This window comes from Aquarana catesbeiana, linkage group LG06, assembly GCF_042186555.1.
Source record: "Aquarana catesbeiana isolate 2022-GZ linkage group LG06, ASM4218655v1, whole genome shotgun sequence".
Lineage (NCBI taxonomy): Eukaryota > Metazoa > Chordata > Amphibia > Anura > Ranidae > Aquarana > Aquarana catesbeiana.
The window spans coordinates 334,394,555-334,421,682 of NC_133329.1; the positions used below are offsets into that span (position 1 = coordinate 334,394,555).

A 27,128-nucleotide genomic window follows, 5' to 3' on the forward strand; every position below is an offset into this window, starting at 1 on the left:
CCCGGTGTCATGTGACTTGTTAGTGTTACAAGTCTCAGGTGTGAATGGGGAGCGGGTGTGTTAAATTTGGTGTTATCGCTCTCACTCTCTCATACTGGTCACTGGAAGTTCAACATGACACCTCATGGCAAAGAACTCTCTGAGGATCTAAAAAAAAGAATTGTTGCTCTACATAAAGATGACCTAGGCTATAAGAAGATTGCCAATACCATGAAACTGAGCTGCAGCATGGTGGCCAAGAGCATACAGCAGTTTAACAGGACAGGTTCCACTCAGAACAGGCCTTGCCATGGTCAACCAAAGAAGTTGAGTGTACGTGCTCAGCGTCATATCCAGAGGTTTTCTTTGGGAAATAGACGTATGACTGCTGCCAGCATTGCTGCAGAGGTTAAAGGGGTGGGGGGGTCAGACTGTCAGTGCTCAGACCATACGCCACACACTGCATTAAATTGATCTGATCGGCTGTCGTCCCAGAAGGAAGCCTCTTCTAAAGATGATGCACAATAAAGCCTGCAAACAGTTTGCGGAAGACAAGCAGACTAAGGACATGGGGTACTAGAACCAGGTCCTGTGCTCTGATGAAACCAAGATAAACTTATTTGGCTCAGATGGTGTCAAGCGTGTGTGGCGGCAACCAGGTGAGGAGTACAAAGACAAGTGTGTCTGTGACTGTGACTGTGGATACAGTCAAGTATAGTGGTGGGAGTGTCATGGTCTGGGGCTGCATGAGTGCTGCCGGCACTGGGGAGCTACAGTTCATTGAGGGAACCATGAATGTCAACATGTACTGTGACATACTAAAGCAGAGCATGATCACCTTCCCTTTGGAGACTGGGCCGCAGGGCAGTATTTCAACATGATAACAACCCCAAACACACCTCCAAGACGACCACTGCCTTGTTAAGGAAGCTGAGGGTAAAGGTGATGGACTGGCCAAGCATGTCTCCAGACCTAAACCCAATTGAGCATCTGTGGGGCATCCTCAAAGGGAAGGTGGAGGAGCGCAAGGTCTCTAACATCCACCAGCTCTGTGATGTCTTCATGGAGGAGTGGAAGAGGACTCCAGTGGTAACCTGTGAAGCTCTGGTGAACTCCATGCCCAAGAGGGTTAAGGCAGTGCTGGAAAATAATGGTGGCCACAAAAAAAAAAATTGACACTTTGGGCCCAATTTGGACATTTTCACTTAGGGGTGTACTAACTTTTGTTGCCAGCAGTTTAGAGATTAATGGCTGTGTGTTGAGTTATTTTGAGTTGACAGCAAATTTACACTGTTATACAAGCTGTACACTCACTACTTTACATTGTAGAAAAGTGTAATTTCTTCAGTGTTGTCACATGAAAAGATATAATAAAATATTTACAAAAATGTGAGGGGTGTACTCACTTTTGTGAGATATTGTATGTGTGGTAATCAAGTACAAATGAGGGTACACAAGAGTATAAAAAATAATCCATCTTTTCTATCAAAAGCCTTTAACTCTGAATGAGCAACATCACATAAAGGTTGTATTGCTGACGTTTTTATGGGTCAGGTATATAAGCAGCAGTTTAAAAAAATAGATGTAGCACCCCCAACTCCAGGAATCATGGTGGTGCCCCCCAGAGACAGGTGTGGGCCGGCATTTCAGTTTAGAGTGGTGATTACTTAGGCTGGGTTCAAACCTATGCAAATTGGATGTGGCTTACACCGCATCCAATTCGCAGAACATTTTAAAATCTATTACTTTCAATCAGTCTGGTTCACATATGTGTGTTGCATTCGCACTCCGCATTGCCCAAAAAACGTGTGCATTTCCTGGGCAGTGCGGTGCGAATTGCAGGCACATCTTCTTCTATGGGAACGCATCTGATTTGCAGATGCGTTCCTTTGTGAACAGACATTGTCTCCCCCTCCTCATTATACCTCCCCCTCTCCTTGCTCAGCTGATTCGCAGCTACAACGGAGAGGAAGCGCTGAACAGCTGCTTTTTCTCTTTGCACAGAGACTGGAGCTGGAATTAGCACTGGACTGGTGTGAATCCAGCCTTAGGCAACAATGGGATGTGAGCAGATGGGTGCCAGTCACTTTAAGATGAAAACTAGACATGTGCAATGAGTTTTTTCCCGAATTTGTTTTTTGACTAAATTTGACAAATTCGTTAATTCGGAAATATTCTAATTAACGAAAACCCGTTTGACAAATTTTTCTAAAAATTCGTAAATTAAAAAATTTGAAAATTTGTAAATTCGAAAAGTAGAATGAAAATCCGAAAATTCAAAAGAGTGAAAATCCAAAAATAAAAACGAAAATCCAAAAAATCGAAAACCCGAAAATTTCGAAAATCTGAATGAATAACTAACTAACTAATAATAATAACTATTGCTAACTATTAAATTATAGGTATCGGAATTTCCTTTCAAATCTGTCTGTTAGGGAACGTAACGAATACGAATTTATCCGAAGTTACGAATTATCTGAAAAAACGAATGCCGCATCTAAACGCATGGAACGTAACTAATTAATGGCAATAAATAAAAATATTAATAAAGCATTTTATTATTATTATTTATTATTAATAATTTGTTACGTTCCATTCATTTCCTTCATAAACAGCCTAATTTGAAAGGAAATTCCAGTACCTATAATTTAATCGTTTTCACACTGAGGCGTCTCTAAACTGCCAGTAAAACACTGAAAGCTTTTGAAGAGCTTTTCAGGCACTTTTGAAGAGCTTTTCAGGTGCTTTTGAAGTGCTTTCCATTCATTTTAATGGAGAGGGGTGTTTTTTCATTGCGCTGCCAACCCACTGCCCCAGTGTGGAAGCATTAATTGATTTTAATGGAAATAGGTTTTCTTGAGCTTTTTAGGCGCTTTTTTTAGTGTGAAAGTACCTGAAAAGCGCCTTAGTGTTAAAGGGGTCTTAGTTAGTTAGTTTTAGACCACTTTCACACTGAGGCGCTTTTCAGGTGCTTTCACGCTAAAAAAAGCGCCTGAAAAGCTCACGAAAACCTATTTCCATTAAAATTAATGAATGCTTTCACACTGGGGCAGTGCGCTGAAAAACTCCCATCTCCATTGAAATGAATGGAAAGCTCTTCAAAAGTGCCTGAAAAGCTCTTCAAAAGCGCTTAGTGTTTTTACTGGCAGTTTAGAAGCACCTCAGTGTGAAAGTGGCCTTATTATTTCAGATTTTCAAATTTCCGAATACCGCATCTAAACGAATGGAACGTAACAAATTAAAATTTTTCCGAAGTTACAAATTTATTCAAAATAATGAATTTAAATAATAAAGAATGACTCAAAAAACGAAAACAACACCCATGACACCCATGAAGACTTCAAAAAAGGAACAAAAGTACACAGAGTATTCACAGATAAGGAAACTTAAACCAACCCAGCATTCTATGATTGGAGCTCCTGACTGTAAAACACGTTAACCTCTTGCTTACTGGGCACTTAAACCCCCCTCCTGCCCAGACCAATTTTCAGCTATAATAGGGCTTACCTGTAGGTAAAATGAATATCTCCTAAACCTATACAGTTTAGGAGCTATTCAGCCTGCATGCAACCACTGACGTCAGCGTTGCATGCGCAGTGAAGGTCCGGCAAAGGTCCAGTGTATCGTGCCGAAACTTGCAGGAACGGAGGGCTCCCGTGCGTATACGTGTGAGTGATGTCATCGTGGCTCCGGCCACTCACAGCACCGAAGACGCGAACCCGGAAGAATCGCCAAGGCAAAATGTCAGCTCCCTCAGTGGTGACTGGGAGACAGTGTGGGAGGGCTTCATTCTAAGGTATTTCATAATGGTGCATACTAGCTCATTAAACTTTTGCCTTTGTAGAATTTTTTTTTTCTCCTTCTTCTGGGTATACAACCGCTTTAAGGCAGTGAGATTTACATAAATGTGTCATTTCAAAACCAGCATCCTATCACACCATTTCATTTTTCACCATGGCACGAACATAACTGGCAAAGAATGTTCTAATACAATCTCATCTATTATAAATCAATCAATCAATCACACATGCTTATCAGAGTTGCCAACTGTCAGTAAATTTACAAACAGTTTGTAAATCTGTAATTTTTGCACATGTCCATTTTGGACATTCATGGGCAGATGCAAAAATTACGGGTTTTGCAAACTGTTTGTAAATTTACTGACAGTTGGAAACCCTGATACTTATAAATGCAACAGTTGTTCTGTTAAAGATATAACATTTACTCACTAATCTATTGACAAAATTAAGCTACATTTTGAAAAAAGGCTGGACTCCTCAGTCAGAGTAAAACACTAAATGATATGGCAGTCAAGGCTTTAACAAGGCAATCAATGTACAGCTCAGTTTCTGGTACACCAGTAAGTACATTTCAAAACTGTGACACAGAGGTCCGCCAGGAGAAAGGTTTGAGTTCTACTATAATCTGAAAATATGAACAGCCATGTTGTTTTTGAAAATGTTTTGTGCTGCTTTGCAGTGACACTGTATAATGTTTCATTTGCAGTGATTTTCAGCGGCAGATCCAGATAGCCATGGGATACTTTGCAGATATTTCTCTGCTCATGTCACCGAAACTGAGCCCCTGTCCCCACCAGATGTCATCTCCATGTTGTCTTTAAATGCACTGGACACAATCTAGATGGTGGGCAGCCAATGGGTCTCTAAATATTGTTACCACCTTTTTTTCCTAGCTATTTCTGAGCAGGAACACATTTGTTGGCCATTAGGTAGTTCCTACATTGGACTGACTGGCAACTAAAGTCTATACTTTTTGTAAATAAAACATTTCAGATAACTTATTAAACAAGCATCATGCAGGTAATCTGCTGATTTGCTATCATATCTTATTTCTCAGCTATGTAGGCTCTACACCAGCACATCATCCCAGTGATAGGAAGTGAAAACTCTCAATTCCCGCTAAATCCACTTAACTGTTTGAGAAATAATACAGTGGGTATAGAAAAGAATCACCCCCTTTAAAACAATCACATTTTCTTGCTCTGCAGCCTGAAATGAAGACAGACACAGTTTTTGTTATATCCAGCTGTATCTACTTACTGCAACTTATAATATCCAAGTGAAAGATATAACACCAACATGTCATTCAAAAACAGAATCACTGAGTTGGAAAAGGGATCAACCCCTTATGTCAGTATTTTGTTAAACCACCCTTTGCTTTAATTACAGCCTTTAGTCTGTTGGAATATGTCCCTACTAACTTTGCACATCTAGACTTTGCAATATTTGCCCACTCTTTGCAGAACTGCTCAAGTTCAGTTCAATTTGATGGTGACTGTTTGTGGACTGCAGTCTTCAAGTCACACCACAGATTTTCAATGGGGTATAAGTCTGGACTCTGACTAGGCCATGCAAAGACATTCACCTTTTTCTCCTAGTTGTGATTGTTGCTGTGTGCTTTGGGTAATTGTCATGTTGAAAGGCAGTGGCGGGCACTCGGTGAGGGGCGCTGCCCCCCTAATCCATGCGCCTGGCCCCTAATCTACATGCAGGGCGCCGGACGCATGGATTGCAATAGCGTTTTTTTTTAAGCACATGATTAGAGTCTGAACATGATACATAGTTACATAGTAGGTGAGGTTGAAAAAAGACACAAGTCCATCAAGTCCAAGCTATGTGTGTGATTATGTGTCAGTATTTCATTACATATCCCTGTATGTTGCGGTCATTCAGGTGATTATCTAATAGTTTCTTGAAGCTATCAATGCTCCCCGCTGAGACCACCGCCTGTGGAAGGGAATTCCACATCCTTGCCGCTCTTACAGTAAAGAACCCTCTACGTAGTTTAAGGTTAAACCTCTTTTCTTCTAATTGTAATGAGTGGCCACGAGTCTTATTAAACTCTCTTCTGCGAAAAAGTTTTATCCCTATTGTGGGGTCACCAGTACAGTATTTGTAAATTGAAATCATATCCCCTCTCAAGCGTCTCTTCTCCAGAGAGAATAAGTTCAGTGCTCGCAACCTTTCCTCATAACTAAGATCCTCCAGACCCTTTATTAGCTCTGTTGCCCTTCTTTGTACTCGCTCCATTTCCAGTACATCCCTCCTGAGGACTGGTGCCCAGAACTGGACAGCATACTGCAGGTGCGGCCGGACCAGAGCCTTGTAGAGTGGGAGAATTATCGTTTTATCTCTGGAGTTGATCCCCCTTTTAATGCATGCCAATATTCTGTTTGCTTTATTAGCAGCAGCTTGGCATTGCATGCCATTGCTGAGCCTATCATCTACTAGGACCCCCAGGTCCTTTTCCATCCTAGATTCCCCCAGAGGTTCTCCCCCCAGTGTATAGATTGCATTCATATTTTTGCCACCCAAATGCATTATTTTACATTTTTCTACATTGAACCTCATTTGCCATGTAGTCACCCACCCCATTAATTTGTTCAGGTCTTTTTGCAAGATTTCCACATCCTGCGGAGAAGTTATTGCCCTGCTTTGCTTAGTATCGTCTGCAAATACAGAGATTGAACTGTTTATCCCATCCTCCGGGTCGTTTATGAACAAATTAAATAGGATTGGTCCCAGCACAGAACCCTGGGGAACCCCACTACCCACCCCTGACCATTCTGAGTACTCCCCATTTATCACCACCCTCTGAACACGCCCTTGTAGCCAGTTTTCAATCCATGTACTCACCCTATGGTCCATGCCAACGCACCTTATTTTGTACAGTAAACGTTTATGGGGAACTGTGTCAAATGCTTTTGCAAAATCCAGATACACCACGTCTACGGGCCTTCGTACGACAGATTGTACAACCTTTTTCACTTAATAGTCGCAAGTAGAAATTGAATAGGTAAATAAAGTCACGAAAATTCTCGGACGACAGAAAAAAAAATCGGAAGTGATGTCATGTGTTGTAATGTATTTGTACTGTATTTTCAGATGACAACTATACTGACTAAACGAAAATCGTACGATCTGGTATCGTATGAGGAAAATTTTCATGGTTGTACGATTGAATAATATCAAATGAACTGTCGTGATCGGCTCTCGAAAGTAGTATACACACAATCCGAAAATCGTACGATTCTTCCTCAGACGACAGTTTTCATACGATATTCGGATCGTGTGTACGGGCCATGAGGCTCTAATTGGCCTCAAAAAAGGGTGGGCAATCCGGAAGCGGGAGGAGCACGATTGGCAGAGAGGAGAAGCGAGCCTACTGGCTGGGCAGGGGGGGAGAATGTACAGGAAGATCCAAGACTCAGGAAAGGGCCACCCAGAGCGATCTCATAGTGCTTCGATTGAGAGCCCAACTGCGTGAGTCGTGGATTTCTGCCAGACATATCATTTGGTGTTGAGGCCAAATAATTCAGTTTAAGTCTCAGTTGACCATAACACCTTTTTCCATGTGTCTTCAGAATCTTCAACGTGTGTTTTGGCAAAGCTCAGTCATGACTGCATGTGGCCTTTCTTGAGGAATTGATTCTTTCTTGCAACCCTCCCACACAAGCCACATTTGTGGAGAATTTGTGATCTTGTTGTCACATGTACCCAATTACCACTGTTTGTCATAAATTCCGGCAACTGCTTTAGAGTTGCTGTAGGCAGGGCTTTTTCTCAGCTGGAACGCAGTTCCGGCACCTCCTGGACTGACTGTATATAATGGCAAGGGGTGCTGGGGTGTGCTGCAGGGTATTGATGCTCACTGCTGGGGGATCTATTCTAGCTGGAGGGGATCTATTTTTGCAGGGGGGGTCTATTGTTGCTGAGGAGGTCTGTTGTTGCTGGTGGGGGACCTATTGTTGCTAGGGGTGAGTCTTATGTTGCTGGGGGGGTCAGTTGTTGCTGAAGGAGATCTACTGCTGGGGGAGGGGTCTATTGTTGATGGCCAGAGAGTCTATTAATGCTGGCTGTGCAGAGATCTGTTGATGCTGCCAGGAGTCTATTGTTGCTGGAGGGGGGGGGGGTTTGTTGTGGGTGGTACATTGTTGTTAGGGGGATGTATTGTTGCTGACTGAAGGGGATCTATTTTACTGCTTTCCTTGATATCATTACCAAATTCCATACAAATTACTTAGCACCACAAAATGATACTTGGTTCTGTATTGTCTAAAAGGGAAGGTACTGGGAGGTGGGTAGGGGATGGAACCAAGGGACGGGTGCTCGGAGGTGGGTATGGGCGGGGAAAAGGGGTGATTTGGAAAAGGGGAGTTCCTGCACCTATTGTCTGAGAAAAAAAGCCCTGGCTGTAGGCCTCTTGGTAGCCTCTCTGACCTATTCCTCCTGGCTCTTTCATCCAGTTAGGAGTGACATCCTGATCCAGGGAAGGTCTGTGTTGTACCAAATACCTTCCACTTCTTAATAATAGATTTCACTGTGCTTCTAGGCATTGATAAAGCCTATGACATTTTTTTGTATCCATCTCCGGACTCGCCTGTCCACAACTTTATCCCAGAGATCTTTGACAGTGCTTTGCCATCCATAGTTGATTGTTTGCTTCAGTTGCACTACCAGTGACTGATGTGCTCCAGGAAAGCTCTTTTCATGCTGAGCTAATCAAAATGACCATATCTGATCACAGTTGAATGTCAAATTGCTTTGTGTGCCATTGAGAAGGTGATTAGCTACACCTGATGGAGTTTACAAGTAATTTTTAGGAGGGGGTGATCCTTTTTTGTAACTCAGTGATTCTGTTTTCAAATGTATTTATTATTTTTTTCTGACATGTTGGTGTTATTTCTCACTTTGATGTTATAACTTGCACTGAGTAAATACAGCTGGATAAAATAAAAACTGTGTATGTCTTCATTTCAGCCTGCAAAGCAATAAAATGTGATTATTTTAAAGGGGGGTATTTCTTTTCAATATCCACTGTATATACACTGGACAATTTAAAGTGATATTAAAGGCTTTTTTTAGTTTAAATAAAAAAAATATGTACTTACCTGCTCTGTGCAATGATATTGCACAAGTGATCCCTTGCCCACTCTTTGGTGGTCCCCTGCTGGTGCTCTCCGCTCCTTCCTTCTATGAGTGCTTCCTTAGCAAACCATGTCTATGGAGACATGCATGTGGGCAAGCTTCCAAGCTGTGCTGTGTGCATCTAGAGATACACAAACAATGCCAGTAAGCCATGCCCCTGCTCCCTCCTCACAGGAGTTTGACTGACAGCAGCAGGAGGAAATGGCTCCTACTCTCCCCAATGTCTCCTGTGAGACCAGGAGGAAAGGAGAATGGTGCTGCAGCCGGGACAACGCTGGAGCAGTGAGAGGAGGCAGGTAAGTGTTTTTTTCTGGATGGGGAGGGGACAATCAGTGGGAAGTTTGTTACCCTAATGCAGAGAATGCATTAGGGTAAAAAAAACTCTGAGGCCTTAGAACCACTGTAAGTTATGTATGTAGTACATCAGAGAATGCCCCCCTCCATCCATGTACCAAGGTTGCCAACCTCTCGCAGCATTTTTTACTCCCATTACCAATAAAAGTGATCTTGCAGCGAATCCGCCTCAGAGACCACTTTTATATGAAACTGGACCGCTCACTGAAAAAGAGGATACCGGGGTTATGGCAGCTAGCTACGCAACAAATGTCAGAAATAGGCTTAGGCGTGAAAGGGTTATGGTAGTATGGGGTCAATATTTTTTTTCATTATTGGCCATATATAATGATGTATGATTACACTTCTTCTTCTACAGTACTGCATTGGAGGAGCTGGCTACTTTCCAGAGAGCTCTTTGCAATGTGGAGACTTCCTAGGCTTTGACTGGAATGGTGCTGGCGCCCTCTATCGCTGGAGCTCTAGCAAAGAATTAACAGAGGCCGCTGTACTGATCTTTTACCGCTAAGCTCCTGCACAAATATAGCACCACTAACCAGCTTCTGTTCAACCACAAATATAGCATTCTAAATTCAATATCCAAATTGTAATATTGTATTATATATTGTATTAAGCCAATAGCTTGTATAAATATTAAATGGATTTAAAGTTTTCTTCTTTAGAACATAGTAGGGAAGGGATAAGTCAGACTGCAGGAGCATTGCAGTCTATTAAAGAGAAATAATCATTTTTATAGCTTTTTATATAGAATGTAAGTATAGTCATCTAAATTTAAAAAAGTCTATCAATAAAGACTAATGTATTAAAAACCTTGTTTCTGTGTATAGTCTTTAAATATATGTACATGGGGCAGCCATATTTGCTCATTATGTATTCAGGCTATGCTTCCTGCATAACAGTGCAGCACAGTGTTCACCTCTCACAGGGGTAGGTAAGGTTTGACCTCAATGCAAGCAACAGACTCTCCATTAGACCTACTAAATGTATATCAGTTAGTGATTAACCCTTTCACCAGGGCTCACTGAAGCCTGAGTGCCCAGACCAAATGTAGCAGTGTTAGCATCAGCGAATGAGGGACTAGTGAGGTCAAGCACTTTCAAGTACAATACTTTTACAGGTGAAGTGTACTGGCTTCAACTGTCACTGCGCCTTTCTCTTTAAAAAGCACATTGGCATCTGAAGCCAACAGGGTTTTTTTTTACAAAGGTCATGTGATCACCATGATTAGCTGCCATGATGATCAGATGTGTGATAGCCATGTCAATGGGTTACCATTTGTTAGTGTAGACTAAGCAGTGATCAGTGAGAGTGTGGTCTTAGAAATTGAAATTTACATCTTCTGCCCTCTGTCTCGCCAGGTGAATGTTGGCTCTAAAGAAGAGTCTAAAGACTTCAAAGAGTGTTCACCAAACACCCAGCATGGGATAATGACCTTTGCTATGGATGGCTCCCAGGTTGTGGCCCTCAGTTAAAGGTCGTGGTCAAACAGCAAAAAGGTCAGGGCAGGTGGATTACAAGAACCATAGAGAAACAGGCAGAGGTCGTAAAAGAATCTCAGACCTGGAACAAAGATCACAGGTACAGGAGCCTGGGATACTCAGAGAGGTCTATTTTAGGTAACTCCTGAATGCCCTAAGCAGATTTACATAGCTTTCCTGGACATGACCTCTGAAAGTGTTCAGCAGCACTTTTCTTCAGGCACCAGCAGGGGGAGTGTGAGTTTCTCTAAATATACGGATGGAAAAGACCTGTGGGGATTTTTGGGGAATTTGAAATGAGTTGCACAGATGAACAGAAATCAAGCATCAGACCCAGGTGCAAAACAGCAGACTGATTCTGCAGATACTCAGCTGCAGACAGTAACAGTGATTGGTTTTGGAGACATCAGCCTGTAATACTAATATCAAGTTTGATTTAACCACTTGAGCCCTTTGGACATACTACATAGGTCCAAAGTGTGAAGGGCTATTAACAAGCTCATGGCTGCCGCAGTAGCAGCCATTTAACAGGTGTACTGATTATTTGATTCTCTCATGTGACTGTAATCTCAAGTTTTCATTGGTCAACTGTAATGACCCTTCTGCAAATTCTTGCTCCATGACTGTTAAATGGTGTCATCTTTCTTGACCAAATGTTGCAGCCTTATGATTGTCAATTGCATTCTCACTTATTAAATAAAATTATTAAAAAAAAAAAAAAAAGGCTTCATGTGCGTCGCCGCAATAACACAACAACAATTTGTAAACGGGATATCTCAGTGAATCCCTCACCACATATTTCCTAACCTTCAGCTGTCTGGCTGAACAGGTGTGAAGCCACAATAGTCCAGTTATGTTCTTGCTCATAGTGGAATGGAATACACAGGGACCGTCCCCCTTACAGGGACTCTAAAGACTTGTAACCAGAGAGTGGGAGCCAAGAGAGCTGCGAGGAAATGGATTTTACTGTCATACATTTTATTCTCCTCATTACAGGTACTGAACGGATTGTACTTTTTACACCCACAAGGATGCCAATTTCAGAGTGATGAAATAGATAAATAGATTAATAATGCAATTACCTTTTATATTAGAAATGTATGTGCATTTTTCATATAGGCACTCCACATCTGTCTAATACTACACTTGTTTTTGCCTGTCCACTTAATCAGTATTTGTACGTTTATGTAAAACTCACAACCTAACCTATTGCAAGTCAGTAATTTTATTGCTTTAGGTAACTCTCGGTTTGCAGTAGAGTGTATTTTTGCACTTTAAGTACACCTATGTTTGGTTTTAGCTGAGTTATGTTTAGGAAAATCATTTGGTTATCACACTTTGAATTTTATAAAATGTATGTCTTAAAGAAAACTTTTCTTGTTGGCCACAATCATCTGATAGTCTGCATTGTCCCTATGCAGTAAAGGAAGAATAAAGTTGATTCTGACTTTCTATGGGCAACAAAGCCTATATTTCTATCAGACAGCTCACATAGAATTGTCATGTTCTGTTTATCCTCAGCAATATAGTTGTATTCTTTTTGAGGAGATCCTCATTGTTAGAGGTCCTCTGTCTTCATGGACAATCGTGCATTCCATTTTGGAACATAATCCAGAGACATAGGATGATGACTGAGTGGGTGGAGCGAGCACTTACATTCTGTCTGCAAAAGACGGGGTCTGGATTTGTATGTACATTATTGAAATATACAGCAGCAGAAGAAAATAGACTTCAAGAGTAATCTGACTGAGAACGTAGCAAATGTCCTTCCATTATTTTATTAATGTGTGTATAAATGTATGCAACTCAAGCTTCATAAGTGGATGTTGACAGTATTTCCTAAATTTTTAAAAAGAACATGGTGAATAAGTGTACTGGCCAATAGCAAACCCTAAGAAGTCATTTACACTAGCAGTTGGGAGTCAGTAAAAACACATTTAAGCTGCGTTCTTATCGCTCCCAACTGCCCCTCTTTAAGCTGCAGAAGCAGTGGATGCGATGTATGCCTTGGCAAAGATGATCCTCCTTGTTGTGTTTTCCAGGCAGTACCACTGTGCATACCTCCCAACATTTTGAGATGGGAATGAGGGACACCTACTACCAAACGTATGTAGGCATAGAACACACTCCCTGTCACACCCTCTTAAAAGGAGAAATAACCAAAAAAAAACTAAATCCACAAGTGCTTTTTTTACTACTACTATACCTTTATATTGGCTTTTAAAATTTACAAATGCAGCCATTTAGAATTTTGATAAAAGGTTTAGCACTGAGAAACCCTTTTTGAAAGATAAAAAGTGCATTTTATATATAACTATATAGATCAGACCAAAATCAGGAACAAATGAGGAGGAAAGAGGGACATTGTTCCAAATCAGGGATAGTCCCTCGAAATCAGGGACAGTTGGGAGCTATGCCACTGTGGAACAAGACCCATTCAAGGGAATGGGGCCACCCCAAAACCACATGCAAGTATGTAAATGTGGTGCGACATTTACAGGGTTAAAGCAGGCAAAACGATCTGTCAAATGTCTCTGGAAAACAATCTGACCATTGTTTGCTTTAAATAGGTGTGACGGTGATAGCAGCATGTGTAAACATAGTCTTGCATATTTTAGTATCAAAACTTTATTTTTTATTAATGCTTATGAGTAAAATGAAAAGCAAAAAAACAACCACAAGTCAGAGCAAGAAAAGTAAAGCAAAGAAAGATAAACAAGCAAGTAATTACCCAATACTAGAATTACATTTGTCAAGATTACTTCCAGAACATTATAAATGGCCACACGTAGCAAGATTTTGATCTGTTACAGCATGTAGCATTAGGTCCTACATAAACCATTACATTTTTTTTTTTTTTGTATCTAGAGAGGTATATGCTGTCTTTACACATTTGTTGATGAAATGTGTTGGTCTGAAAGATTAAAGTGATTGTAAATGAAAATGTAAAAAAAAAAATGACAAACAGGTTTATACTTGCCTGCTCTGTGCAATGAAATTGCACAGAGCGATTCCAAACGTCCTCTTCTCAGGTCCCCCATCAGTGCTACTGGCTCCTCCCCTCTGGTGAGTGCCCAGATAGAAAGCCGCTTTCTAGGTGGACACTAATGGGGGCTCGCTGCAGAGTCTCCCTGTCTGCATATATGATACAGACAGGGAGACTCGGCCCCACCCCCTGCTCCCTGATCACTGGCTTTGATTGATTGACAGCAGCAGGAGCCAATGGCTCCTGCTGCCTCAGCAAGGCAGTGAGAGCAGGAAGTGAGGAGAGAGAAGAGCTGCAGGCGTGCACAGCGCTGGATTGAATGAGGGCTCAGGTAAGTAAAATAGGGGGTGGGGGGATACTTATGCCTAAACATTTTTTTGCCTTAATGCAAGGAATGCAGCTTCGTACATTATTATGAACATTTTTTTTGTTTTTGTTTTATATAGCAGCCTTTGCAGTGAAACCCCTACACCTCCCCCTGCACTGCAAGAGTTGAGGAATAAGAAATGGGATGAGAGATGAGGAATAGGATGTAACACTTACCTTACACCTTGTTCTGCTACTCTACTCTGGTCCAGGTTGCGAGAAGGCTATTGCCGTCTTCACATATAATTCAGGCTTTTGGGCCTTCATTGTACTTGATGTTGTCATTGTTCAACAGCCAGCCAGAGCGTCTTTCACGAAGAGGCTTCAGGGGACCAGTCTCACAAATGGGGGAGCTTCGCAGGGTGAGGAATAAGGCAAGACCTACACCTTATTGCTCTACCTCTAACAAGCATTTAATCATTGCAGTGCTTAGGATACATATGTATTTCCTTAGTAATTCTAGGAGCTTGGCTTCAATAAAGGTTTTGTGCAAAGTGAGTTTTCACTTTGTTTCACCTCATTCCCTTTGAGAAGTGAACATACCCTTCCTGCTCTGTCATTGGTATTTCCCTGTAATCCGCCTATAAAGTGATGACCAGATGGTACATGGTCCCTTTCAGACTAGTTCATAATCTCCATGGAATCTCTGACCTATGCTTCCGAGGATGCCAGGTTCCTGCTGATGTCCTTTATATTTGGTGGACCTGCCCTATGCTTGGCCTCTTCTGGTCCAGGGTCTGGACCGCCTGCATTTTAAACCACTGAACATTACTAAATGCCAATTGTTCTGCTATCTTCTAAACTTACAATCCCTAAGGCATGGAAGAAGCAATTCACCCATTTTTCAAAAGTCGAATCTCACCTAGTTGGCATTTTTATTAACAAGCAATTGACTAGTATTTTTGCTAATACTCACACCAAATTTCTTAAAATTTGGTGCCCATGGCTCCAGTACCGACTTCCAATGATTTTCTTAGCCAGCCTGACAGCCACATAAGTGGCCTCCCAGTGGGCTGAACACTCCCTGCGTCACACCCTCCTGCTCCTCTCTTACTTCTCCCCGCCTCCTTTCCGTTCTCTTTTCTTCTTATTTCTCTTCCTAACGGACCTAATTCTCCATTACCGGACTGATGCCTTATGGCCGCCATCTCTTTCACTGTTTTGCTATATTGACCAATCATTGACCATGCCACCTTGCTGTTTGTAGCATTCTTGTTATGATCACTCTTTTCTTGATATACTGGTTGCTCAGCTTTTGGGAATCGATTTGTAAACTGTATTTGTACCTCTCTTTAAAACAAAATAAGACATATTGAAATAAGAGTGAACATACTCTACTCTACATACTCTAGTAAATTTGCCCCACTATATGGCCATAGGTAGTATATAAGCTTGTCTTTTTTTATTTTGTGTATCCTAAATAAATATACATGATCAAATTTTTTTTTATCACAGTGCCTTAAATACCTAATTTCTAAAAAAATTTAATGTTGTGTTTATACAACAAATGCAAACTTATTTTAGACTTCTGTAAGGCAGAAAGGATAAGCTTGACTGGCAGCTGCAGGTGAAAGGAAGCAATGAGTATTTTTAGCTGCAGTCCAGAAACCTGAGAAACACATAGTTATCCTTCATTTCATGAATGGTAATTGGGAAACATCCAATCTGTGTTTTGACATGTGTTCTAGTATACTGGAGATATCTAGAGGTTTTCATTCAAATTAAACAGTAACTCCAACAAACACTTCCTTAATAGTTGGAAAGAACTGGGAGGAATTAAAACCTCTGCCGGCATTTTATTACTGTCTGTCTCCTCACTGAGGAAGATTTGCCCTTTACTTCCTGTCTTGAGTAATTCTTTTTATTTATTCTTTATTTAAACAAAGACAGGATAGAACATACAATTACAATCAACATAGTAAGACAGCACCAGGATTATAGACACATATTACAATTAAAGTCCGCTGTTGGCTGACGTCACTCAGCCGAACTAGGCTCTTGGAAAGATCCCAACAGTTAGGATCCATCCAGATGCCTGGACTGGCAGCTGGCTCAGCCTCCACAGCCCAGCACTCCAGTGAGCACTGGAGGGGCAGAGCAGAGAGCCAGGGACTTACAGTCACCGGCTCTCTGCTCACCGAAAGCTGAGCATTGAACGATCAGCGGCAGGGGACAGATGCAGCACGGGATCGATGCTACATCCATCTAGGTGAGTATAAATGTTTTTTTTTTTACAAGCCCATACCTCTCTTTAAAGAGGAAGTAAACTTCCCTCTAATGTTTGTACCAATAGGTAAGCTTATAATAAGGCTTATCTATAGGTACTGCAAATATCTCCTAAACTTGCACCGTTTAGGAGATATTTACTGTATACTGCGATGATGATGTAAATGGCGAATGTGCTCTGAAGGAGCGGTCGCCCGGGCTGTTTCTTCAGAAGCCTGTGCTGTGACCGGCGTGCGGCTCCAGCCAATCACAGCGCTGGAGCCCACGGACCTGTAAGGAAGACGGGTAAAGATGGATGTGGGCTTGAGCAGGGACGATGAGGGCTTCGTTGGCAGGTAAGTTTCACATAATGTGCTAGTATGCGATTATCTGCATTAAGGTAAAAACCCTTCTATTGTCTTCTGCAGGAAGTTGTTCCATTTGTTCTATGTCAGTTTTTCTGACATACCACTGTTCCCTATAGTGGTTTTATCCTTTTCCATGTTTTCCACATAGCGGTTATGCATTCCTTTTCAGCATTCAAAATATGTGTGAGAAGAATGTTTTTAATGTTTTATAGATAATGGAGAATCTTGTAGTAGGTATACTTCCAGCTTATCTGAAAGAGACACATCGGTCCTCGGTGAACCCTTTAGTGGAATATCTCTCCACCCAGACAGCTATAGAAGCATGATGAAAGCTTAAAATCTCTCACTTTATCCAAAATGAACATGAATGCCATCTCAGGGCTCCAAGGAGAAAGGTGGGGGAGAGGGTGGGGGTTCTGGTGCCTTTCCCTAACATACAGTACACATCGTTCAGACTCTTACAGCATGGTCATTATTGCAGCATGGTCATGGTCATTATTTTCACATTAACATCAATCGTATGTTTCAAATACTGATATCAGTGCATGGATCAGATTCTTGCAAAATGATGCATATATCAAGAAAATTAAAGCTCAACTCCATTTAAATATTTTTTTAATCTCTTCCCTTAACCCCCATGTAAAAAAGAAAATAAAAAAAGAAAAGTTCTCAAAATCACTACTTGACATTTCCATGTTACAGCACTGTCCTCCAGCTCCTCCTCCATGGTCCAGCTCAGGACCTCTTAGGATTTGAATCTTAAATAATTTAAAAAAACAAATGTTTCAAACCCTTAATGGAATAAAGTGGGCGGGACCAACATTTTGCTCATCAAGCCCACCTATGGGATCATTTTGCAGACCTGTTAAATATAAATAAAGTTACAGTTTAAATGTAATTAACATGCTTACCTGTAATTGGCTGTTTTTGATGGTTAATGGTTCTTGCTCAGGCTGGACCTGTAAAATAAACCTGCCTTTGGCCCTGTTTATCTTTGCGATTGAGGAGGGTGGTAAAAACACATGGTTGTGGTGAATTTTTACTGTCCCCCAACCACTCCCCTTTAAGCTGCAAAGGCAGCGGGTGAGAGTGCACACAGGCAAAAATGATTCCTTTGATGCATATTGTGGGAGGAACAGGGCCGTGCCACAATTGCCCCAGAACCAAGTGTGATGCATGTGGTTGCAGCCAGTGGCGTCTCCAGCTTTCATATTTAGGGGGGGCACATGGGGAGACAGGGACAAAAGTAGGGGGGCAACTATAAAATATATATATATATCTATATAGATATAGATATATATAGATATAGATATATATATATATAGATATAGATATAGATATAGATATAGATATATATAGATATATAAATATATACTGGGGCCCTTTACTACGACCCCACAATGGCCCTTTCACATGTTCTGCAGTGAGCTCCCTTCCTACTTTATTAGGGCCCCCCAGGGTGGCAGAAAACAAGATATATATGTCACCAGCATACCAAGAAAATATAAGGATCCAAAGCAGTGGGAGAACTATCAGGGTTGCAAAGGTTGTCTTGCCTCCGGGCCCTGGTGTTCTGCCACTGTGGGGTTCCCCAGCCTCCTCTTGCTGTCCTGCCCCTGCAGTAACTGAGAGTCCTGGTGGAGTCCTTCCTGCAACTCGCTCTTCTCCCTGCCAATGAGGATGCAGGGGAAGGAGCAGATCGGGCGGCCGTGGTTGTGTGAGCGCTCACATTATGCAGTGTCAGCAAGCAGAGGGAGGGGGGAGGAATCACCCGCAGGAGCTGACTGGGGACTCTCTCCCTCTTTGACATTGATTTTTTGTAAAAAAAAAAAAAAAAAAAAAATTTATTGGGGGGGGGGGGGGGGCACATGGTGGGGCACAGCATAATGTTGGGGGGGGGTCAGGGCCCCCTCTGCCCCCCCCCTAGGGACGCCATTGGTTGCAGCGCTGTGGTGTGGGTTTTTAGGGGTTAAAATTAGTGGCTCTGGAAAGCCATTCTCCACAGATTGCCCTTGGGGGGGGGGGGGTGCATGTATAAATGAGCCCAATATCTCTCTTACTTGGGTGTCATTGTCACAGCAATGCCATCATTTTTTGCATTCTTGTCAGTCATGGTCACAGATGTCTATGGGGAAATCTCTGATGTTTACAGAGACCAATGTGGATACTGCAGGCTCTGTAAGCCATTTGGGTCAGGACATATAAACAGTAGACTAGGGATACTAGCAATTAGCTATGCTCATAATTTACACTCTACTCCCCCCACTCACATCCCCGATACCAATGATTCAATTCTACAGCATTTCAAATTGAAAACCTCGTATCCTCACCAAAAGTTGACTTTTGAGGTGCCCCAGAGAAAACCACAATACAAAATATAAAATTAGGGGGGATACACACCCCTTTGTAATTTTTATTCATACAAAAGCTAAAGTCAAACATATAAAGGTCTATGCACGTATAAAAGAGAACCTGCATAATCATCTTCTTTTCTATAGTAAGATTCTCTACTGCTAATACAATAATTTCAGAATGGAACAATAAATCCTCTTGACCTCTATTTATCCATCATCATTGTCCAACATCATTCTTCATTAAAATTTTTCCTCTACGCATTTGGTGGGAGTTAATACCTGCCTCATCAGGAGGATACAGAGTAGAGAGGCCAGTCGCTATGCAGTATAACCTAATATTATAAACAAAACACTTGAAAAAAAACATACATGTCAAATGGTTTACTGCAAAAATATTAGTGCAGGAGACTAAAATCATACAATAAAATTAGTTTGCACTGGGAATAACCCCATAAGGTAACACCCAGCACCACCAGGCTGGGATCTGGGACACCAAGACAACCAGAAGGCAGGTATCCCCCATGTGCGAAAGCAAGGAACATACAAAAGCCCTGAGACAAACAAATCAGGAATAAATCTGTGTTAATCAGTTGTCAGTAAATGAATCAAAAAACATTAAATGAGTCAACCTCCCAATAGGACCTACCCAACACCCCCTAGAAGTTGGAAATAAAGGGAGATGGAGAGGAAAACATTCTCCTAAAGCCTAATCTTAAGGGGCTGAATGCCACCCTCTGGCATGGGGTGTGTGTGTGTGGGGGGGGGGGTTATGTCCAGGCAAACTATATGTAGCACTGCTCCCTGTAGGGATTGCTGTGTGTACACTTCCCTGGGTCTCCATCTTATTATCTTGCAGCCAGTTACTAGGGGTTTTCACAAAACCACCCGTACTCTCATTGAATACGCTTATCCAATAATCAATCCAGGGGTTTGTTTTTTTTTGGTATTTATAGTTGGAACTTGGATGGGAGAAGGGAATAGTGGGATACTCTAACTGGAACTAATTACAGATGAGGACAACTCTCACATGGCCTCACCAGGTTGAATGTGGTAGCAGACTTTCTGCTACTGCATTTGTATGGAAGAAATAAGTCCTTCGCTTGCTCTGGCAGCAGACTTGATGAAACTTTTTTATCTTCAGGTCATTCACTAGCGTCCCCTTTGACTGACACCTGTCCACTGACTCTACTAGCTGAAGAGGTGGCCCTCACAGGACAGGCCCTATAACACAGATCCGTACTCACAGTAGGCAGAAACAGATCCTTCCTGATGTGTCTCTCTTCCAGTCAGCTCTGCAGGACATCTGGGTTGCAGCTTTACTCGAATTCAGGCCCTCAGGTCAACCACCTGAGGCCGCATGGCAGCTTGTTCAGAGGAGAGGCAGTCGCCCCTTCCTTCCGGTACCCTGCTTTCCAGCTGAAGACCCAGAGCACATGTGCCCTCGGCATATATACAGTCACCTAACAGGCACTTTCCTCTGCCAATGGCCAGGGCTGTAACTATGCCTGTGCTCTCGTTTGTTAGGTTTCCTCCCACTGTTCAATATGCCCCGTCCTATTGGACCAGAGTGAAACATTCAGACAACATGAGCAGCACCTGAGCACCATGAGCAGACCCTATGAATGGATCCCTGCTCCTTGGTAGACAGAGAGAATCTAAATGTACCTGGCAGCCTTCCTGGTAAACAGAAAGACCCAAAAACTATACTCTCTTCTAGCACCTACCTAGGAGGGTGCTACATCCACAAAATGGTACCAAAATAAGCCATGTCCTCATTGACTTTGGGCAGCCCCCCTGCAAAATACCCGTACAAAAATTACAAGGAGTATCCCAGAAAACTTGGAAAAGGGTAAAATGCAATGTAACATATGTACAAAGCCATGGGGCATACCCCATATGTGGTCGATAAGCACAATCATTTTGAGTGAAAAAATATAAAGCATCTGCTGTATAAAAGATATTTACAACATTTTTTTAAGAAGCATCTACCAAGTGCACTGAAAGAGTGCACCCCTCGCTAAGCATAGACTGATTGGTAGGGAAAATGGCTAAGCATCCTAACTAACTATACTACAACAATATCATTACATATGTACAACAATGTTTCCATAGGCAACCTCCACTGAGGCATAAAGACTCCTTGCAAGCCTGCAAAGAAAATACACAAACATGTGGCAACTGTACAGTCTATCATACTTACAGTGAGGCTGTCCTCTCCGCAGAGGTGACTTTCTCACCTAAACAGACACCTATCACTAGCGTTCACGTAGAGGTAGTTGATGCATCCAGCCCCCCAAGGGCAACTCTTGACCTGTTGTCCCGTTGTGTTCCTGTAAAAGACAAACAGAACAACCTACCAGTCTAGCTAACTAAACACATTCTACATTGTCCCTCAGGGGAACCATATGGCTAATAATAGGCAAAGTCCCTCTCAAATACCAGGATACTGACTCTTTCCCATTAGCCAAACCCACAAGTCAGGATGAGGAGGTGTGGAGTCCATCTGGCTGATGCCCGCAGTGACCCTCTTTCTGCTGCATCGGGGCAACACATCTTCTCCTAGCGGCCAACCATCATTGCTGGAGCCTTAGCAATGGCATTTGTAGAAACTTTTCAAGGAGCCCTTCTCTCTGGAGCCTCCTTCTGAAATGACAATGAGCCACTGCCCTTTTTTTTCATGGCAGCAACTTGCATAAAATTTCTTTCAACAACTGTGGTGGCCCACTGGCTCAAGGGATCTTCGCAAAGTGTCTTTAACAAAGTATCTTCACAAAGTGTCTTTAGTAACTAGGGCAGCCCTCAAAAATTCCACTCGCCTGCTCACATTTTGCGAGTGGATTTTGAGGGCTGGCGAGGAAGGGCTGCCTGGGAGCGGGGGGGGGGGGGGTAGTCAGCATGAAGGACACAGGTAGGCTGCATTATGGACACAGGTAGGCTGCATGATGGACACAGGTAGGCAGCATGATGGACACAGGTAGGCAACATGATGGACACAGGCAGGCAGCATGATGGACACAGGTAGGCTGCATGATGGACACAGGTAGGCAGCATGATGGACACGGGTAGACTGCATGGTGATTTGTTTGTCTCAGGGCTCGTGCATGTTCCTTGTGTCCACAAGTGGGGTATACCTGCCTTCTGGACGTCCTGGTGTCCCACATGCCTGCCCAGTGGGGCAGTGTTATTCCAAGTGCAAACTTATTTAGTTGTATGTTTTTAGTGTCCTACACTTATATTTTCGCAGTATACCATTTGACTTGTATATTTTTTAAAGTGTTTTGTTGTTTGTTTGTTCTTTATAATATTAGGTTATACTGCATAGCGACTGGCCTAACTTCTGTCACACGCGTAGAGGGGATTTATTACCCCATTCTGAAATGACTGTATTAGAGATGGAGAGCATCTGACCTATAGAAAAGAAGTTGACTATACAGTTTCTCTTTTATATATACACACAATAGACCTTTATATGTTTAATTTTAGCTTTGGAATGAATAAAAATGACAAAGTAATGTGTACCCCCATTCCAATCTTATATTTTGCATTGTGGTTTTCTCTGGAGCACCTCAAAAGTCCACTCACGGTGAGGATACAAGATTTTGGTATTGTTAATAGGATGTGGTGCCTCTGCTTTTTGCCCCTGGCATCCCATACATATACAACGTTTTAGCGTTTCCAATTCAGCTTGTTTTTTTTTTCTTCATTTATTTCCAGCTGGAACAGTCTTCAGCTCTGATCATGAATCTCGTCTCATTAAAGACTTGTTTGCCAACTATAACAAAGTTGTTCGTCCGGTCATGAAGTTTAAGGAAGCAGTTGTTGTAACAGTTGGTCTGCAGCTTATCCAGCTTATTGATGTGGTATGATCATTATAAAAAATAGAATATGGAAACAAAATTGTATTGAAAGATTATGGTGAAGTAGAACTGGTAGAGACATATCTAAAATACACAGATCCTTGGTCTATTGTTTAAACTAGGGTCCATCATGTCTCATTCAGCAATCTTTAGATGCTCTGCTCAGACAGTGAAATATTTTTATCAAAAAATTTTGAACATTTTTTGGTCTTTATAGGTTGACTAGAGGCTCAGACATTAATAGAAAAAATGATATGAAAGGAAGAGAAATTCTGCTGTATAGAATGTATTGTGAGCACACAACTGTTTATTACATCGATAGGTTGTGCCCCACTGACTTCACGGGTCCAGGAACAATTACACCCACTGCAGTTTCTGCTGCTAAATTATAAAAACAGAATGGCATATACAGACACTAATGCCCCGTACACACGGTTGGATTTTCGGATGGAAAATGTGCGATCGGAGCGTGTTGTCGGAAATTCCGACCGTGTGTGGGCTCCATCGGACATTTTCCATCGGATTTTCCGACACACAAAGTTGGAGAGCAGGAGATAAAATTTTCCGACAACAAAATCCGTTGTCGGAAATTCCGATCGTGTGTACACAAATCCGACGGACAAAGTGCCACGCATGCTCAGAATAAATAAAGAGATGTAAGCTATTGGCCACTGCCCCGTTTATAGTCCCGACGTACGTGTTTTACGTCACCGCGTTCAGAATGATCGGATTTTCCGACAACTTTGTGTGACCGTGTGTATGCAAGACAAGTTTGAGCCAACATCCGTCGGAAAAAATCCTAGGATTTTGTTGTCGGAATGTCCGAACAAAGTCCGACCGTGTGTACGCCCTATAAGAGTTGATCGTTCTGTGAAACTACGTGCACATTTTTTTTTATTGGTGCTCAGTTACTTTTTTCAATGATAAAAAGTATAGATTTTTTGAAAAATATACTATTGCAGTATATTGTGTCATGTCAAGAATTTATATATGTAGACTAGTGGTTAACCCCCACATTAGTGGTCATGGCAGTGACAGTGGCATTACATCCTTTTCATTAAAGTTACATGTCTTTTCTTCTCATTTCTTCTTTTTTCAAGGATGAAGTCAATCAAATTGTGACATCTAATGTTCGACTTAAGCAGGTTTGTAACTTGTGATTATCTGTTCAATCACAAATGTAAATGAGCCCTCAGTGAGCCAATCCATCTGTGCCAAAACTGATATTTTAGTTATAGTTGGAGACTGGCAAATGCAACTTTCTTTTAGGTACCTTCAGTTTACATTTGACATCTGTTTGAGATGCTTTTGAGATCATGATTTTGTTGACAGATTCAGATGATCTGCAGATGACTTCCTCCTGATCTGTATTTGACATCCTTCAAAGCTGCATCAACTTGCTTCAATCTGCTGTAGCAATCCCAATGACTTGAAAGAGTAAAAAAGTTGCTCTGATGTAAACAAAAGCCTGCATACACAAACTCTTACAAAGTTTCAGTTCATGCATCACAGGCATAACAAGATGTGTATTGGGATCTGGCTCTTGTTTGCCCCATATCAATGAAAAAACTAAAGCAACTTGAGGCAGAACTTAGAAGAAGGTCAAATGCAACCAGAAGTTGATCTCAAAAACATCTAAAACTGAAATGCAAGTGAAATGTTCCAAAAAGCATGTTGTAATTGCCAATTGACATAAGCCCCAAAGGCCATAAATCCTTCCATGTAGAGACCTAAAAATATTTTCTTCTTCTTCAGCAATGGGTAGATGTTAATCTCAAGTGGGACCCTAAAAAATATGGAGGGATAGAAAAAGTTCGGATCCTTTCTGGTGATATCTGGCGCCCCGATTTAGTTCTGTATAACAAGTAAGTCATTTTGTTTCTTTTTTTGTGATTACTTTAGTAGGTAAAAAAAGGGGGGGGGGATTAGAGGCAAGATAGGAATAGCAGAGATTTAAAGCAATGTTAATTAGTCTCTGCAGTCCTGTACAAACTGGTGTCTACACTAATCTATATGAGAAGATACACATACTGGCCACTTTATTAGGTACACCTTGCTGGTACCAGGTTGGACCCCCTTTTGCCTTCAGAACTGCCTTAATTCTTCATGGCATAGATTCAACAAGGTGTTGGAAACATTCCTTGAAGATTTTGGTCCATATTGACATGATACCATCATGCAGTTGCTGCAGATTTGTCGGCTGCACATCCATGATGTGAATCTCCTGTTCGACCACATCCCAGATGCTCTATTGGATTGAGATCTGGTAACTGTGGAGGCCATTGGAGTACATTGAACTCATTGTCATGTTCAAGAAACAAATTTGAGATGATTTGAGCTTTGTGACATGGTGTATTATTCTGCTGGAAGGAGCCATCAGAAGATGGGTACACTGTAGTCATAAAGGGATGGACATGGTCAGCAACAATACTCAGGTAGGCCGTTGCTTTTAAACAATGCTCAATTGGTACTAAGGGTCCCAAAGTGTGCTAAGAAAATATCCCCCACCACCACCACCATTACACCACCACCACTAGCCTGAACCATTTATACAAGGCAGGATTGATCAATGCTTTTATGTTGTTGTTCACGCCAAAGTCTGACTCCACCATCTGAAATCGAGACTCATCAGACCCATCAACGTCTATTGTCCAATTTTGGTGACCCTGTGCCAATGGTAGCCTCAGTTTCCTTTTCTTAGCTGACAGGAGTGGCACCCAGTGTAGTCTTCTAGTGCTGTAGCCATATGCTTTGTTTTCAGAGATGGTATTCTGGATACCTTGGTTGTAACAAGTGGTTATTTGAGTTACTGTTGCCTTTCTATTATCTCAAACCATTCTGCCTATTCTCCTCTGACCTTTGACATCAACAACTAAATCATGATAAACCAGTTCTAGGGACACACCTCAAATCCACATCCTGGACATATAGTAAAAGAACAATGGATGGGAGGGGAATACCCCCTACCCTAAAACACTTAGGACTTTTAAGGATGTGAGGTAGTCACTGAGGTGAGCAGAGTAATCTAACGAGAGATATGGGCCTCCGCTTCTTCAGGGAAGCTCACTATGCATCTGAATCAGGGGTAGGCAACCTTAAAGAAGTGGAGATCTACCTGAACAACATGGGAGAAGTCAAAGATCACAGGGCAAAGTGTCGCCTCCTCACACCTGATTTAAACCTCAAATTACCGTACTACTGTGTCGCAATCACGTGCAGTGCATGGCAATCATGGATTTAAATCAGATGATGCTGAGGCAGCAGCCAAAGGTGTACACATGCTGCAGCAGGAATTAAACCCCCTGTTGCTTTGGTGGGTGCTACTGCCTGCCAATCGCGACCCATTCAAGTAAATGGGGCCACTCTGCAAGCGTCCCACAACTGCATGCTTCTGCGGGATCCAAGCGGTTAAAGCAGATGTGAGAAAGCAACACAACGCTGCCTTCTTTAACTCCTTATTTGCTGTACTGCACAAAGTTGCAGGGCATTTGCAGAGCGCCCTCATTCACTTGAATTGGTCATGCTTGGCAGGTGCTATACCAGTGTTTCTCAAACTTTTTTGTCTTGCGGCGCACCAAAAATATCTAAAAATATTCACGGCACACCTGAAAATATTTAACAATTTTTGTGGTGAAGAACTTATTTATTTTTACATATATATTTAATTTTACATTTGATGTGAAGGACGTGCCTGCTTTCGAGAGCAAATCAGATTGAACCTCTATTACTCTATGTAATCTTCTTTGTACTTTCGCTTGCTTCCTTGCTTTTCATTTAACAGTTTCTCTTTACGAGTTCCAGACTTGATTAAGTATTTCGCCAACTTTATTTATAAGCATCAAAGTTGGAATGGAACGGTCTCTAGTTTCATAATATAATTAGAGCGATCGAGTTCTCCTGAGATCTTGCACAAGTCTCGCATTACGAAAGGAACCAATAAATGCTAGACTGACCGAGATTGCGTTTTTGTATATGTTACTTTTTTAACTTTTGCTATATTGATTTACCATTTAATTGTTCGATATTTTCAAGGTTTCAAAATGCTAGCAATTTTTTAAATGTTTCAAAACACCCACGGCACACCTGCAAATCTCACGTGGCACACAGTTTGAGAATCACGGTGCTATACCCACCAACCATGACAGGGCGTATAACTCCTGCTGCGGCTGTGATGTGTACACCCCTGGCCACTGCAGCTAAAGGGAGTGTGATTGGGGGGGTAAAAACACCACC

The 27,128-nt window shown here is 41.9% G+C and overlaps 1 protein-coding gene and 1 pseudogene across 2 annotated transcripts in view; both read left to right on the forward strand.

The window, feature by feature from the left end:
• Window positions 1-9,789, forward strand: part of LOC141148074 (intelectin-1-like) — a 51,972-nt pseudogene extending 42,183 nt beyond the window's left edge.
• Window positions 9,790-11,335: 1,546 nt separating this feature from the next.
• LOC141146973 (acetylcholine receptor subunit alpha-1-A-like) overlaps window positions 11,336-27,128 on the forward strand; it is a 41,310-nt gene continuing 25,517 nt past the window's right edge. The window contains exons 1-4 of one of the 2 annotated variants that reach the window (XM_073633858.1): window positions 11,366-11,755; window positions 22,753-22,898; window positions 23,996-24,040; window positions 24,651-24,760. In XM_073633858.1, coding sequence (XP_073489959.1) covers window positions 11,716-11,755; window positions 22,753-22,898; window positions 23,996-24,040; window positions 24,651-24,760 — 341 coding nt within the window. In that variant the 5' untranslated portion in view covers window positions 11,366-11,715. Of the gene's footprint in view, window positions 11,756-22,752; window positions 22,899-23,995; window positions 24,041-24,650; window positions 24,761-27,128 lie in introns of both variants that reach the window. The other variant, XM_073633859.1, reaches the window with a different exon arrangement.